Raw genomic sequence first — 17,930 nt, forward strand, 5'->3', positions numbered from 1 at the left:
CCTTCAAAACGGGGAACTGCCATCAAACCCATCTCCCCAGCAACACTATTCTCCCTGCCCTCTTCTTTGTGGAACCTAAGTGCTGATTTGTTTCTGTTTTTATAGTTTTTTTTTAAAGAAATTCTCCTCCCCTGTGGCTTTTACATTTTTTTTTCTTTTTTTTGTTTTTTTTTGCGGTGGCTGTTTTTATATTGTGCTGGTGGCTGTGTTTTTTTGTTATTGTTTGGTCCTTTTTTCCTGTCCTCCGTTCTTTGGAATTACCTGCTTTTTGACGAGCGCCATGGGGCTGAAGGGAAAAAGTACAAGGACAGCCTGCACCTGGCCCTGCACTGGGCTCTGCCTCTGGAGGATACTCCTGCTGCTCACCGGTGCCTGGACGGTGCACTCGCAGACATCAGAAGAGCCCAAGTCATCACTGTATTTCTGGGAAACAGGTAGGCTCATTTGCTCTGAGACTTGGAAGGTTACTTCTTTTACCTGAGCGCTACCTTACAGTGTTGCATCTGTATAGTGCACAGGTATTTCTCCTTTTTAAGTTATTGAGCTTCTCTTATTGTGTTGTCCGAAATGGGGCATACACCGGGACATAAATGTGTATTGTGTGGGTAGATAAATGGAGGATTTTTTTTATCTCATTTCCTGAGTGAATTGCTTTTTTTTCTTTATTGGTTTTCTTCCACACCCACGTTAGTCCTATTCCTTCGTGAACAACAAGGATGTGTTGCAATTTTGCCAAATACTCAGCCAAGAAAGGGTATAAGTGCATATTACACGGACATAATGTGTCAGTTTTGCCGCTGAAAGGCTTTGAAAATTGATGTCTGGAGAGCTTCCTGTATCAGTATCTCAAGTGTATATGGGTGGCTCTAGTGTGTGATAAACACAGTCAGATGATGAGAGGAGATAAACAGATGTGCTGCCTTCCGCCGCTCAGTGTGTGAGTGTGTGTGTGTGTGTGTTTGTGCTAAGTCAAGGAGTCGCAAAAAATGGGGAGTCTTGGAAAGTCTTAATTGAGCACACACTTCATTTTTGTTAGCAGGGAGAGGGGGCACTTTATGAGAAAAATGTTGTTGTGTATTGATCTACCTCCCGGCGGTGTCATTTTTTGCTGTCTCCCTATTGATTCTTGCAGATCAATGCCACTGAGAGACCGTGAAATGATACGTTGACTAAAGTGCAGCAATGTGATAACGTTTCACGTCTGAGTCACATCATTTACTATGACAGACTGCGTGGACAGACCGAGGGCCTTTAGCTGGCGGTGCATAAAGGTGCCCAGATGACCTAAAGTCGATGCTGCTGGACTTACATGCACTCATTATCGGCGCACTTTTTGAGCACGTTCGGGATGGTCGAGCAAGCCCCCTGCGTAGATGGAGAGACCCGCCGCTGTCTGATGCGGACCCCGCGGCTGGACCGTCCAGATCTTGAAGCCACCCGATGTTGCTTCTACGCTCCTGAATTTTTAAAGAGGATGGAGCTGAGTAAGGAGATTAGAGAAGCCGGGATTTATACTGTGAAAACATCCCGTAGAGTGGGGATGGAGAGAAATAGAGCACTGGGCAAACTTAACCTACATATATCCCCCGTAGGTCGCAGTAATTATGCTTTCCTCCACCAATAGAGACGAATGGAAAAAAAAGAAAAGAAATAAGAAAAAAGGCAGAAAAAAAAACCCTTCCAGCGTAGCACTCTGCAGGCTTCTTTTAACGAGACCGGAGCAAAGCTACCTTTCTTTTTTTCCCCCCATGTCTTGCCTCATTTGAAATAGGTCTAATCAAGAGCAGTTTGTTTTCCAAGTGGGATTACGCTTTTATTGCAGAGGTGGGGGGACATTTTGTGTGTCAAGTGCTCTGACAAAAGCACCGCCAGCTGCACTGCATCAGCTCTGGCGCTCCAGCCAAAGGATTGGCCTATTGATACATCCATCATGAGGCTCCATATCCTCCATCAGCAACACACCTCGCCGTTAGTTCGGGGACTCATAAAATGCAGTAAATGTTGACGCACTGAAACTGGAGGAGAGGTGGGGGGGGGGGGGGGGGGAGGAGTGTGGATTGGAAGAGCAGAGGAAAGAGAGAGAGCTCAAAGGGGAAGGGAGGAAGCAGCAGTTTTGACATGTGACATGTGCATAATGAAGCAGAGAAGAGGTAGAGATGTGCGCGTGCACTCTAACCTGTGGGGACTGGGGAGGGGGGGAGTGGGGAGTGGGGTGGTGACAGAAACCTTGTCTGAGATTGCATCCCCGATGAGAATATTTACATGTGGAGAGAGACAGAGAGAGAGGGATAGAGGTAGAGAGAGAGAAGGGGTAACGCGGAGCATGCTGCTGGAGGTAATGCAGATGTTAGGGGCGTGTGTGTATGTGTGATTATTTAATGATGAAGGCAGCAGTGCTGTTGACGAGTAGCATCGGCAAATGTCGGCATCGCAAATCTCTGATCGTCATCAGACGACCGGAGAGAGAAAGTGCTTTTGTCACTTTGGGTTTTAATCAGGTTTTTCTTGATCCTCATCACTGTGCAGAGTAACCCTCTGGGCTGGAACAAATGCTTGGAAAGGGTGCAATCGATGTAATCAGGGCCATCTATGAGCATCAAAGGAGAAAGGACAGGGATTGGCAGGTGTGGGATGTACGGCACTCTAGTTCCCACTGCGCTGAACATCCCACGCAGATGGGATGGAGCGTTTAAGCAAAGTGATTGAGGTTGAATTAAATGCTGTCGTGAGCAGGCTGAGTTCAACTGCCTCAACCGCTTTGTGTTACGCGGGCCCCGCGCGTAGTTTTCAACTGTCACGGCGCATCGCGGCTCTCTTAGATCTCGGGGCGAGATCTTTGTGGCATGTTAAATTGCCCCCTGGGAATTGTCCCTGGAGAGCACGGCGTGTATTTCTAGCCTCCTCTTGTGCCCGCGCTAGCTCTCTAATTAGGATCTGCACATGGTCAATAGGCCTGCGCTTGACCCCCCTGACCCTCTTCCACAGGGACCTCTCCCGGGGCGCGGCACTCTTAATGTCTCTGCTTGACTAAATCAGGCGAGGACAACTATCGGTCTTCCTAAAAAAAAGGCGTGCGAGATCAATGTGGCAAATTAAACATCTCTTTCACTCAGGCTTGGATCGCTGCATAATACGCCGCTGATGAAAATGTGAGATCTTCTCTCCTTGGAGACCCACAATACTCATATAAAAGAAAACTGAAGGCAGACTTTGGTAATAAGAGCAGACGTATTGGCTCACCACCAAATGTATATGGCTCCCATAACTTTAAATGAGCTCTGTTTTTTAAATTGGATTGAAATTGAATCCTTAACAGGCATCAGATAAAGCATCAGGCTGAAAATTGAGCTGACTTGGCGTGTGTATGTTTATAATTACTTTCTGAATGACAAAACTAGGTGCTGAGGTTCTCGCAGCATGCTGATACTGGGGCATGATGGCCGCTCAGGGGACGAGTGGACTTATTACATTTGGGCCTCTGGAAAGCGCCAGTTAAGGATATTACAGACAGGAGGGTCACCTAAACTGCATATGAATAACATACGTGTGTTCATGTGTGTGTAATAACAAACATCTGCACACAAACATGCATTTCCTACTACATATGCAATGCACTCAGTAGTCAGTATGCTAACACAAAGGCACACAAATGCGCACACATACACACACACACACACACACACACACACATGCTAAACACAGACTCAGTGACTTCCTCCTTCACCCCAGACTGAATCTTTTTCGGCTTCATTCTCTGCACGCCTCATTAGTTTGCTGTAGTGGGGTGACACTCCGCGCCGGGGAAAGGGAACCGTCAGCATCCTGCCAGCGAGTCTGCTCCTTAGAAACCAGAGTAATTACCGAGAAGTAAAGTCAATATGGCAGCCCATGGGCAAGCGCTCCTATAGATGGAACCACTCCGATCCTCCTGTCTGGCCCCATCGCTGCATGCAGATGAGACTAAATGGGATGGAGATGCATCCGTCAGCCCACCAGAACAGTCTCCGGGCTCTCCGAGGACACGTAACTGCACATTTACGATACCAGGGAAGAAGCATTAGGGTAGGACAAGAACAGTATTGGCCTTGTAGCCCACAGCTCCCATAGAACTTGGCCCGGCTTGTTTTTCCTCATAATCTCCTTATTGACCCAATCAGCTACCAGTTTGTTCTCGTTGTTTGCGTTTTCACTCAGGAAATAAATCAGGCCATTGAACTCTCAATGTGCTCTCTTTGGCTAATTGGCATTTGCAGTTCTGTCTAGTCTGCAGAGTACATGGCACAGAGGATTCCCTGGCCAGTCCAGTTGTGAGTGGTTCTGGACTCTTTTATCATGTCCCAGGCAAACCTCCAAAATCGCCATTATGATGTCTTGTTGTGGTTGACTCTTGGCTCGTCTCTTGACTCCATGTTGTGCAGTCCACCAGCTCTGCCGGCTTGGGAGAGCCCCTTGTGTTTTCCCTCCCCCCCCGTTAATAAGCCTTATTAAGACTTCCAGAACGTGCACGAGGACTTTCCCTTAATCACCCTTAAACGGCTCTCTGAGGAAGAGCCGGGCGTCAGCCACCGTACACGTCCCGCGCTGTTGGTTTTGCGCTCTAAGTCCTGCGGACACACCTCCGTGTTTGTCACCTGAGACCAAGGTGGCGGCCAGTAAGCAGATGCACTGCGGGGTCTTAACATGCATGCAACACTGTTCCGTGCTGCAGGATTTGAAGCCAACGCCTGGAAAATGTGTGTTGACTGAAACAGGCTGAAAATAGACTGAAACGGAGCTGAGTGCAGTCTGGCCTGGTGGTCTGTATAGTCTGACTCGTCGGAGGCTGTCTGCGGCATCGTACTGTACAGTCGAGAGCGTGTGTTTGAGGATGCATTTTAATGTGGCCTTTTAAAGCCCTCATTATCATAGCACCTGGAGGGGAGTAAGCCCCAGTGACGCTATTGGTGCACCGACGCTCCAGCAACCCCCCCCCCAGCAAAAGACCTCAGATTTAGGACATGCATAATGATGAGGGATATGTTCTTGGAGTTCATATGTCTTCGTGATCTCATCCGGTTGTGTTTTTTTTTGCAAAAAAAAAGAGCTGAGGGATGCTGTTTGATTGGACATCATTTGCAGAGATGGCCTCCAGTATGCTGTGACAGCAAGATTTAGGGGAGAGAGGGAAAAAAAATATATGCTGAATGCTGGGGAAATACTTCACGATACCATCACCATTACTTTAGCATGATTTACATCGTTGCTTTGAGTGTCAATACTAGTCACTGTCTGTTTACGTAAGCATAATTCTGCCTTGCAATCAGCATTAGTGGATAATATTCTGCTAGGTAGGGAGACCAATTTGGAATTGTCTATCATGCATGGGCGCTGTCAGTGCTGAGAGATAAGGAAGTGGTGTCTACCTAAGACTCTGATGCAGTCCAGTGTGTGTCTGTGTGTGAGTACAATGATGCTTTTCAACATCACAGATCGTTACATCTCTCATAAAGACAGACAAAGAACTTCCATCATTGCGTCCTTGGAGCGTGGCTTTAACTGCAAGACGTGCTCCGAGGAGGGATTGATTACTGTGGAAATGAGTCGGCTGTTTCCCTCATGTCCTCCGCACAGATGCGCATTACCGGAGATACCAACAGACTCCATGTGAGAAATTAAAATACGATGCTAAATTATGGTGTCAAGCTCGTGGATAAGAGACTGAATTATGAGCTCCCCTCTAAATTTGCCTTTTGACAAATGGCTCATAAACAGCAATGATTCCTACATTATGAGCCCTCGTTCTGAGGAATGGCAATAGAATATCATTTGCGCAATGTCGTCTTACAGAGTCCTGTCTTCAGTGGTAGTAGGGAAGGGACACTACATTGCTAAGGGCTTTTCCAGTCCGTCTATCATGCTATAGAGAGCCTGCATATTTAAGCATATAACCCATTATTGAGATGCCCTTTATCCAAGTCAATAGAGCAGTCCCGGTGGCCCTGTAGGGTTTGTTTAATCTAAATGGTCGGGGCTTACACTAAATCCAAGTTATTACACATGTGGCGAAGCAGTGCGGATTATAGATTATTCTTCATCTATAAACTTTATTTAGAGGGGGCATAAGAGGATTTGCCCATTATATTATATTGCAGCATATTCCCAAGGAGTAGAACATATGATCGTTATGAATGCACTGCACTGGGTGTGTCGTTTTGTTAATGTAATTGTTAAAGGCACTTGTAAGGAAAAAAAGTAAACAATCTTTGAGTAAGCTTTGAGCGATTTGAGTAAGCAGATCCATTGTTGGTCTGTGGGGAGAGACACTACGTGTGTCAAACACAAAGTCACATTTTTCCGACCAGAGGTCAGCCAGAGTGCAGTTTGTATGTTGCTTGGGTTCTAGACAAAGCATTGTCTATCTATCTATAAACATGTTGTCCATGTTGGAGGAGTCCTTAAGAGTCTTTTAAATCCCATCCTGAGCACCCATTCAGAGGGCTGATGATACTAAGCAAAGCGGTTGTCACTTTCAAAGGCAGAGGCTTGTCTCAAATGCAGAGGCTGTTGACAGTGTGGCAAATGCTGTGTTTTTCAAGGACCTGGATGTGACTGTTTCATTCAACCTGTACCCCAATGCAGGAGAGAGAAAAAAGCTGCTCTTCTGGTAGACTTCTGTTTTTTCTTTTCTAAATGGCGTATCCATGCCTCCCTGGAGAAAAAGGTGCCTCAGACGGAGGCCCACTTTCTCTCTCTTGATCTCTTGTTCTTCTTCTCCCTCTCTGTCTCTCTCTGCCAGTGCTAAGGCACAAATGGATTCCATTTGTGAGAGCAGTGACATTTAGTCAGCAGCACTGTTAGTTGCAGCACGAGAGAGAGATGGAAAGAGAGAGAGAGAGAGAGAGGGGGGGGGGAGAGAAGGGGGGGTGCAGAGCTCCCTGTTATCCCACCCTGTATGAGCATCATTCAGTGATATTGTGATATCTCCATAATTAGATGCCCGACCAAAGACCCCACACAGCCTGCTTGCTTGCACTTAGCCATTAGGGCAGTGGCTTGTGAAACCGGATCCCTGTAACTGTGCAAACAGTTGGTTTATGGAATGGATGACCATGCCGTTAAGTGTCTCAGCACACACCACACTACCAGTGAAACCACTCTCACTCTGCCTCTGTGCCACATTTATCCGAGTGCCTTTGGATAGGTTCAGGAATGAAACCATTAGCCTGTCACACCAGCTGGGGCTGTTTGATAGAGGCCATGATTAAGGGAATTAACATCCGAACGCGTTTGCATGATGTTCGCATGCGGATGAAGCTCTTTAATGAGCCTAATTGGAGCCAGTGAAGGTCACTTTTGTATACCGGAGTGGAGTGGTGCTCTGTATAGCCACTGTGTGTAGATATGATGGGGAGGGTATAGCCGATGCTGTCTGTGAGTGGAGGGTCTCGTAGCTATTGTGATGGGGTCTCCCGCAACCCCCCATCCTCCGGAACGCTGTGGCACAATCTTTAATGTCAGTTTCACACGGGCTGGCTAATCACTTCTGACAATCCCCAGGATTATGGGCTCCTCGGCAGATGGCTGCAGGCTGCAGGTCCAGACCTCTGCATGGCCAGGGAGGAGGCCAACCTGCATCCCTCTCTCCCTCCCTCCCTCCCTTCCTTCGCCCTCTACCCTTCTCTTTCTCTCCCTTCCCATCTCCCTCCTTTTCTCTCTCTCTCACTTTCCTTTTTCCTCTATCCCTGACTCTCTCCTTCTCTCATTTTCTCTCTCTATCTGTCTCTCTCCCTTTTCCTTTCCTTTCTGTCTGTCTCCATGTCTCTATTTCTCTCTCTCTCCTTTTTTTCTATCTGTCCCACCCTCCCAGACTTCTTTGCCTTGTGGCTTATTCTTTACCTCTGTCTGTGTCCTTTTTTCTCACAATATTCTTTACTCGTCTCACCCCCTCTCTTTTCGGTTTTTCCTCTCTCTCTCTCTCTCTCTCTCTCTCTCTCTCCCTCTCTCTGTTTTCCTCCTCTGCTTTGTCTGCACGCCTATGCTCTTTTCTTCCCTGCCCTTTCTCACTTTCTCTCTCCCGTTCTCCTTGTCTTTGCCTCTTTGGCTCAGCATCTCCTATTTTTCCCTCACAGCATTCATTACCCTCCTCACCCTCCTCCTTTTCATTTTTTTCTCCTCTCTCTGTATTTTTCTCTCTCTCATTTTATCTTTGAAACCGCCTGTGTATGCTTTCTTTTCATATTTCTGTCTCTCTCTCTCTCTCTCTCCCTGACTTTCCTGTTGCCCGCTTCCCTCTCTCCCTCTCTCTCTCTCCCTGTCTGATTATTTCACTCCGTCTCCCGCCCTCATCCATCTCCACACCCCACTCTCTCTCTCCCTCTCCCTCTCTCTCTCTCTCTCTCTCTCTCTCTCTCTCTCTCTCTTTGTAGCTCTCACAGTCAATCTATCTAGCTGTCTTACTCCCTCCATTGTTGACTATTTCTCACTGTTCTCTGTTTATTCCTCTCTTTCTCGCTCACTGGTAATCTTTCTTGTTTTTCAAATGTTATTGAATTCCATCCATCATTCCAACATCCATCCGTCTATCCATCCGTCTATCCATCCATCCATCCACTCCTCCACCCAGTAGCTCTATCCTTGGAGATGATTTGTTCTCAGGCCGTCCTCTATGTTCCTCCCTGACCCCGCTATGACTGAGACGTCTCGTGATTGCTGTCGTGCCAGTGCTCCTCTCTGGAGCGTCACTTCTTACCCACAATCCCCATTCCCCCTCCCCTCACCAGCACACAGCCTGTTCTTCACACCTTCATCCTCCAAGCAGTGGCCTCAGGGGCCTCTCTCTCTCTCTCTCTCTCTCTCTCTCTCTCTCTCTCTATCTATCTGTCTATCTATCTCTCCCTCTCTCTACCATCCAAAGGCGAGAAAAAACCCTTCTGCTCACAAGTCTAATTATAGTTCGCCGTGTGCCTCAGACAGATTGTCAACAGAGATGACACCCCATTCGCCGATTGCCTTTATTAATTCAGCCACTTCCCCCCCCATCATCTCTCCCAGAGGTCTTCGGTGTCGTGGTTTACCTCGCTTGTACATACAGTAGCGCATGACAGGCTGATAATTAAGCCACCTTCAATAACGTAAGAATAGTTTGAAAAGAGCAGCTACTTGCTGCTGATGAGACTGATGATTCCTGGTGTACTCTGTTAAGCAGAGAGACACACTCTAGAGAGGGTCCTGGTCCAACATGGCTGATCATTTGTGTTCTGTCACGATGAATAAAACATTTCCAGAGCATCAGGTGTAGTTGGATGATCCCTCCCTTCCAAACACACGCACACACACTCAAAATGGACAAAGCACTCCCCCAACCATTCTGTATTGTGGAGTTATGGTTATGCTTATGCTTATGGTTATGTCTATTTGGCAGACGCCTTTGTCCAAAGCGAGATGAACTTTCAACCCACTGACCAACATAAAATAATTCAAAGCGGGAGCGTGCCGATGCAAAAAAGAAATGCAGGAGTACTATGGCGTAGCTCATTTGCAAATGAACAGCTATCAAGAAAGGAAGGGGGGGGAAAACACAGAAATGGGAATACTGCATATTGCACCAAAGTTACATAAGCAGCCAGGCTCCATGATACCAAGGCTCCATGGCTAAGGCCTGCCTGTGGGCTGTCTTACCTTTCTCTTCCTTATTCTCTGGCTCTCGGGGAAAGGTTGCCAAGTGTGAGGCACTCAAAGCCCTCTTCCCTCTCCTGGTAGTGCTGTAAGCACATCATGATCTCACATGGGTAGGCTGCCTGCCCTCCCATTCGCCTCCCACGCAGTTCAGACCTAACAGCGGTGGCACACCACTTCCTGTGTACGGGTGCTAGCTGTAATGAAGATTGTGAGGGAGCTTTCTCTCTCACACACACTCTCTCTCTCTCTCTCTCTCTGTCTCTGTCTCTCTCTCTCTCTCTTTCTTATTCACAGAGAAGGGATTGGATTACATCGCTGTCACAGCTGTCCGTTATGGCACAAACCCCTTTTTGCGATGGTGACAGCTGCCGCCATGGCAACAGCGGTGTGACGACTGTATTATGTTAAGCGTTTGCCTCGCTCGTCAGCTTTCCTTTCCCTCGTTTTCTTTCACTCCTTCTCCTCCCTTGCTCCCCTCTTCCGCCTTTTCTCTTTCGCGCTTGTGGAGTCTCTCTATACACTCTTCAGGTTGCACATTACACACAAAACCTGCTTTGATTCCCGTTGAATCAGTTAGCAGTTTCATTATGTGGGAGAAGTGCTGTGACAAAAAAAAAAGAAAAGAGGGTGTTCATGCCAATGTAGCTTTCCCATGACAACATGAGAGGTTTGGAGTGCATCTAGATGTTTCAAAAGGTGCACACACACACACACACATACACACACACATGCGCGTGCATCAGTGAGTGAGTGAGTGTGTCACTACTGCTTACATTTCTCTCTTTCTCTCTCTCCCTCTTTGTTTGTGTGTGTATGTCTGTTTATGTTTGTGTGTATGTCTGTTTGTGTGTGTGTGTGTGTGTGTGTGTGTGTGTGTATGTGTGTGTGTGTGTGTGTGTGTGCTTGTGTGTGCATGTGCAAGCGATATATAGTGAGAGAGGGTATTAGCCTCTGTGTCGAATATAGGTCAGTTAAAGATCCTGGTGTTGGTGAGCCCTGTTGGTGAGTCCCAACAGAGGCTTGTTTTTGGGAGTAGTCACTGGCTATGTTGCTTGCCCCCCCCCCCCCCCCCATCCCCCATCTCCCCATTGAGCTGCCCATTGGCCACTCATCAGCGCGGACTCTTCTTTCAGAGACACAGTGGTACAGAAACACCCACTGGTAATACATCTAAATCTGTCCAAAAGCGCCCAGCAGGGGAGCAAGGCCCTGCCGGCCGGTCCGGATGGCTCTCCTCCATTAGGGACCGCCACTGCCTTCCTGATGAAATCTTTGCCTGGCCCACGGCAATTTTCAGAGGATTAATATCATTAAAGCCTTTTCCTTGCCACTATATGGCTCTGCTTGACTGCTTTGTGTCTGTGTGTGTGTGTGTGTGTGTGTGTGTGTGTGTGTTTGTGTGCAGGGATGAGCAGTATTTCTGATACATGTATTTAAAATACAGTACGTATTTCAAATACAAAATAAGTGTTTTTGTAACTTGCATTTCATTGGGTTGAAGAAGATGGCTGTGTCTTTTATATCACAATACTTTATTGGTGTGTTTTGTACTGCAAAATACTCTCTATGAGAGGCTACAGTATGTGATGGTGTCTAAAGTGATGCATGCAACCTCCAATTGATGTTGACCAGAAGGCTTGGGTACTGACTGCTATTTTGACCCAGAATCAGTCGGATCCAACAAGCCTTTGAATCTGGTCTGTTCGTTTTGTTGTGTACTGTAGTTTGAGTAGGCTCATGACACATGATTAAAAAATGGAATAGTCAATGTTCCAGCTCCAGTCCAGTCTGATTGTACATCTGGCATGTTCAATTTTTTTATCGGCCGTCTTGCAGTGGAATAATGCAACTTGGAGCTTGGAGTGACCTCATATTCGTTTGAAAACCTCAACTAGTTGCATTCCACTTGCACATGCAGAAGTTGTGACAACAGTACAGTATGCTACAATAAGTTTGTTTACTTTGTGACCGACTCGGGCGGACAAATGGAGCGTGGCATTACAGTCTGAACAGTCAACCAGTTTCGGTTTAGTATTGACAGTACACGGTAACCTTGAGAAACAGATATCTGTGTTGAAAAATTGTCAAAAAGGGCATAGGGTACACACACACACACACACACACACACACACACATACACACTCAAACACCTTCATTACACTTCCTCTCTACCACCCACACACACAACTCAATCCCAGTGAATGAAATTAAGCACAAGGCAGCATTGGTATTCCGAGGCTAGTAGAACGATCACATTTGGAATTTCTGTGGCATAGCTGGCTATAGTGCCCATATCACATTTAGGTCCACGAGGACCCAAGTTCGAGTTTGGCAAGGTCATTTCCTGATTCACGTATATCAGTGATGGGTATTGCTGAAGCGTTAGCTCCTTGTAAGTCCTCCTTGTGAAGACATGCGCTAGTATAGACGAGCAAATTTACTGGTGCAAGTTCACAGAGCTAAAGGCACTGACAAGGCTATCCAGTTTTATTGCATCTATGCAAAACTATTACAAATATTTCAGTGAACCATAATGACAATAGTAAGTTATTGTGTGTGTTTGAATTCCCTTCCTTGTAGCATCCCTTTCTCCATTCCACAGTGGGGAGAAGTTCACCTTGTCTAATTAACAATTCTGTTTCCTTATTAGTTGCATACTTGAAGATATTTAGGCACATCAAGTTTCTCACATACTGGAACTTCAAGATACATAGCCTTATGATTCTCTCGTTCAATTCTGCACTGGACTTCAATTAGGAATCTTGGGCACGGATATATAGTAAAAAAAAACTAAAAGAAAAACCCACACATTTGATTTTGACTTATTGATGACAATGTGGTTATACTGGTTGAAAGCTCTGTTAGTCATCTTGGATAAAAGTCTCAGCAAAAGGACTAAATGGAAATACAAATTCTTGATTCTGACTACAGAAATTGTGTTCACACTATGAACATAGTCGGTAGACAAAGGCAGAGGGTATACTGTTTGACATCACATTTTTTTATTTGTAATTATTTAAATATTTAAGGACCTTGTTTATGAGTGCGTGTGAAGAATGACAAAGACTTATGGTTAAAGGTATACTATGCAGGATTGGCGATTTCGTCGCCGGTTTCGCTTTCACTTTTCATTTTCGCTCGTTTTATGCTTGCATATTTCTCTGCAATATGCTTCCCCTACAGCTTTAGCGTGTATATTTGACAAAACCCGTCAATCGGTCAGTCTGCCGTGCCTTTTCATGAGACTTTACATGACACTTCCTGGAGTAGAGCATGGGTGCGTGCCCGGTGTCTCCTGAAGTTGCAAGTGTGGTTTTACCGCTACAGACCACTAGAGCGGCCAAAAAAACCACCATTCGACCGGTAATGACCCATTTAATCATATATAACAGTATGGAACGAATTGATTAACTGAAAAACGTTGCATAGTATACCTTTAAATATTTAGCTTTATAAGTTGGTAGTTCTTGTTCAATCAATCAATTTTTCCCCTGGGGCCAAATTTGATGCGCCATTACGGTTTTGTGAGTTTGATGCTTTAATCACAAAGAGATCAATTTTGTGCCTAACTGCCTGATGATATAGTTTTGATAGGCTAAATGTGTGGGATAAAGTTAATTTATAAAGTGATTCCATGCTCCCTTAGCGTGTGTGTGTGTGTGGGGGGGTGTATGTGTGGGTGCATGTGTGCGTGAGTTTGTGTGTGTGTGTGCGCATGAGTGTGTGTGTCTGTGTATGCGTCTGTGTGTGCATGCTTCCATGTCTGCGTGTGTGTGTGTGTGTGTGTGTGTGTGTGTGTGTGTGTGTGTGTTCCGGTGGCCTTGGGACACCAAGCATCTGGTATTTATATGATCACAGATTGGCCAGTAGAAGGCATGTGGAGGGGCGTGCGAGAAAGATGGAGTGAAAGAGGCGAGGAGGACGCCAGAGAGTGAGAGACAGATAGATTGAGAAGTCTCTCGTCTCCACCTCTTTCATTAAGTGTGATATCTGCTCACAAATGAACTGATTTGAATCCAACACATACAGTACTGTATGTGTGTCTGAAGGAAATCATTAGTCTGAACTTTCAGCCAAAATGTGAATTAAATTCCCTGGAAACTCCCCGATTCCCCGAAGCATGAACAAATCAAGCAAACAGCATCCATATTCAGAATGGGGTGCTGCGTGATTGTCTGTGTGTGGTCATGCCTGTCACGAGCGCTTAAATTCACACATCACACACGGTGCAGGCAAGGCTCTAAGCTTTCACCCTGAACATTTCCCTACACTGTGATTTTTCTCCAACCCCCCCGATACACACACACACACACACACACACACACACACACACACACCACCCTCCCCTACACCACCCCTCCCACCCCAATTGGCCAGAAGCTGGGGTTGTGGATCACAGTGTGATCCGGTGGAAAATCTGTTCTGGGAACACAGTGCTGCACAGCAGCGTGTGCTTTTGATCCTGCACCTGCTGGGGTGGTCTTTGAACAGTGTTCTCTGGATTTAACTCAACTGACCCAGGAGCACCCTAAACCACAAACAAGCTTTCCTCAGAGATAACCCTGTCTGACCATCTCTTTGTGCCAGCGTCTGGACAGACCTGGATGAAAAGGGCTCTACCTTCAGACTATATACTCACAATTGCATTTATATATACATTACATACGAGTACCTAAACAACATACATTTGTTGGATTTTCTTTCTTGGATTGTTTCATTTCAAGCCAATAAGCGATGGAGTCTGAGTGAAGATTTGGCAGACTTTTGCCATTCCTTAAAAGGCTTGATGACTCATGAGACTTGCTACTATCCAGTGGTGTCTCTCTTGAGAAAAGGTGACTGTATAGTTTTTGACTGGCCTAGTTAAAGATGAAAGGCATCCTTATCAATATGCTTCCAAAATCATTTTGATGGCACATAACCTCATCACATGACGAATGGCACTTCTGCCGTTGTCTGAGCGGACCTCTGTAGGCGATTACTGACCTAAAACATTAGTATCTTAATTATTAAAAATAAATGTCATTTATATGACTATAAACTGTATTATACTGTCTACACTACAATATGTCATATACTCTTTAAACTGCACCATCTGTCTATACTGTATGTATCACATTGCACTTTTCTTTTCTGTTAGACACAAACTGCATTTTGTTGTCTCTGTACTTGTACTTGGTACAGTGACAATAGCATTGAATCAAATCGAATCGAATCTAATAATGCTTAGTTTGTTGATTATTGCACTTCCCAACTGTAGGGGGACCCTAAGAGCAAATCTTGAGAGAAATTCTTGAATTTCCCCTTGGGGATCGATAAAGTATCTATCTATGTATCTGTCTATCTATCTGTTTAGTGCTGCTTTAAGTGCCATTGATTCAGGCAGGAAAAGTATAGCCCTGTGTCAGCTCTTTCTAGCACCTCTCAGCACCATCCTCTACCAACCTCATTGTAAAATATTTGTCCAAATGTGGGAGAGTTACTATTGAATTCAATTGATTCAGCCTCGCATGAAATGAAGTGAAAACCTCATCTTTAAAGGTGTGTGCCCAGACTACGCATTGTCTCTTAGACATGCCTAGATGCTGTTACGTTGCTTGGCTCATTCTAAGCCACAGAGTGCAAATGTCCCCCATTGTTAAAGCAAATGTTAGGGACTCCCTTCCGCCAGCGTGGTCATTCAACAGGATTTAGGGCCAAGCTTATTAACAGTATGTTAATCCTCCCTCTCGCAAGGTCGTTTGCCCAGCTTATGCCTGCGGCCGGTCACATGTCACAACAAAATCTCATGGTTTCCACTGACCTGGAGTCTTCGCAATACTTGCATTACGTGGTGACACAAATATACACTAGAGTCTGAGTTTTTCACTGAGGTTGATTTTCAACAGGGATGTGACCTTTCTGAGAAAGGACTGTGTTATTTTAAAGACCAATAAAAAAAAGACTCAAGAGATGTTGCACATTCTGCAGGTACACGTATGCTGTGCAGATTCTCTCACCTGCTGCAGTACATCCGTGACCTTTTCTAACAGCTCCTTGTTACCACTATGATTTGATTCCTTGACAACAGCTTGTTGTGCCTGAACAGTGCAGCAGCGAGAATGTTCAGATTATGGTGTTGACATGATCCTCAACATGGCATCGATCCATGTTATTTTTTTTTAAAGACCAAAGAAATCTCACATTCTGTGTTGTTCTGTCGTCTTTTTTTTTTTTTTGTAAAATCAATGTTTTGAGCAGCATGCAATCTTCTGTTGAGAAATGTCAATTGTATGGGTTTCAGTGCACACATATCGGGTGTTTTGCCATTATGAGAACAAGCCATGGGAACAACAAGAGATTTCAGATGCATTACAATCTAATATTAGCTTGGGTGGTCATACTGTAGCTGATGCAGTTGATGGAGGTTCATGGGTCCAGTGGATCTCTTGCTGACTCTGTCATCATCATCTTGTTTACCTGGTATGTCTCCTCTTCCTCACTCTTTCTTTCTCATTCACCCACTCTCTCATTCACATACATAAACACCCACACACACACACACATACTCTCTTTCCCTGACTCTCTCTCTCTCTTTCTGTCAAGTGTTGGTGCCATCCTCTGCTGATTGGCACTCTAATCCAGATATAATGGATTCGACACTCTTTCAATTTCTCCTGCATTTTCTATCTCTCCCCCCCCCCCCCCCCCCTCTCCACTCCCAGTCCAGGCTTGATGTGATTACAAATGAAATGGCAGAAAAGGCCAGATGTTGTGCTGGTTGCGGAGTGGGTTAGGTGTACTACTGCTGCTGCTCGAGATAAGAGCGATTTTTCTGCTGCTGTGGATCATTGATCTACTTGGATCTCCTCCAACAGCAGCCGTCGCCGCTCTGGACGTCATGTCAGATTATCCCCTGCTACATCACCCTGACTGACAGAATGCATGAACTTGCATTGAGGAACAGAATCGTTTCAGTTCAATTAATCCCAATTTCAGTTCAATTCTATTGCATTGATAGTGTGCGTTTCATATACAGTATACGTCTGACTGCAAAAACAGATATAAACATCACTCAAAACAAACATCCAATGGGGATATTCAATAGTAAAGACACTTGAACCCCCCTGCAAGTCTGGCTGTTGGTCTTGCAGCTTTGAGGGGTTGAGTTGGAGTGGTGGATGGGCTTTATGACTGAATCCAGTGAAGGAGAGAAGGAATTGATTTTTAAAAGTCGCCATGGTGTTGTGTCCAAAGAGACGAGCGGCGCGGACGGCTGCCGGCCAGCTGCACTCTGGGAGTGCATTTCCCGCCCGTCTCTGAGCCATAAAGTAGGGAAGCAGCCCAAAAGAGCCTTGTGTGAGACAAACAAGCCCATTATCCGCACCAAGATACGGAATATGGAGCGAGTGGCCACCCGTCTCTCTCTCTCTCTCTCTCTCTCTCTGTCTCTCTCTCGCTCTCTCTATCTCTCTCTCCAACTCTCTCTCTGTCTCTCTCCTTCTCCTGTACCGTTGTTTACACAGCATGGCAGAGTGCTGAAATCAAAGGCTGGGCCGAGGAGAGAGAGAGAGAAAGAGAAAATGTGAGAGAGAGAGAGAGAGAGAGAGGGAGGGAGGGGGTATGCATTCATCTCACCCCCCCTGTAAATGGGAGATGGCAGCCTTTATTGCACCCGCTCCTGCTGTGATCACAGGGCTGTGGCGATGTCATCTCACAGGAAAGCGACAGAGGAGAGTCTGGGCTACTGCCAGATAAATAAATAAAGCGGCAGGTGTGGATGGGTTGGGATTTTTTTTGTAATGGCTGGTAGAATTTCTGTGCTGTCTCTAGAGAACCGGAGGAACAAGAAGAGACACCAAGTCCTACACTGCTAGACCTTAGGCATGTACGTATGAAAGACTTTCCTAATGCACTGTAAAGTATTCTGATCTAGCTACAGGTTATGTTCATGATTCCTTTGTGCTTTATACTCTATTTACATCTTGCCCGGAGGAAAGCCATAAATTGTTTATTTCTTGAATTATACAGCAACCATGTTTAATGATCTTATTAATTAACATAATATTAGAAGCATAATTGAAGTGCAAAAAGCATGCCTAAAAACAGGAAAACAGGACAGTGAAAATACTTCATTGCCACTCAATAAGACCAGACACAAATAAAAACCACAACAAAATGGTATAATGGAACACCCAGGCCTACCAAGCCTAATATAAGCCTGGCACTGTTGTCGTATTCTCATAGCATAGCCTGACTTGAAAGGGATCTCAAAAGTAAAACATCTACAGCTT

At 45.6% G+C, this 17,930-nt stretch overlaps 1 protein-coding gene across 1 annotated transcript in view; it reads left to right on the plus strand.

Moving 5' to 3' along the window:
* The first annotated feature begins 280 nt into the window (after positions 1-280).
* Positions 281-17,930, plus strand: part of thsd7ab (thrombospondin, type I, domain containing 7Ab) — a 102,869-nt gene continuing 85,219 nt past the window's right edge. The window contains exon 1 of the mRNA XM_062538101.1: positions 281-434. Within this exon, the coding sequence (XP_062394085.1) occupies positions 281-434 (154 nt within the window). The remainder of the gene's footprint in view (positions 435-17,930) is intronic.

Source organism: Sardina pilchardus, chromosome 6, assembly GCF_963854185.1.
Source record: "Sardina pilchardus chromosome 6, fSarPil1.1, whole genome shotgun sequence".
NCBI classification, from domain to species: Eukaryota; Metazoa; Chordata; class Actinopteri; order Clupeiformes; family Clupeidae; genus Sardina; species Sardina pilchardus.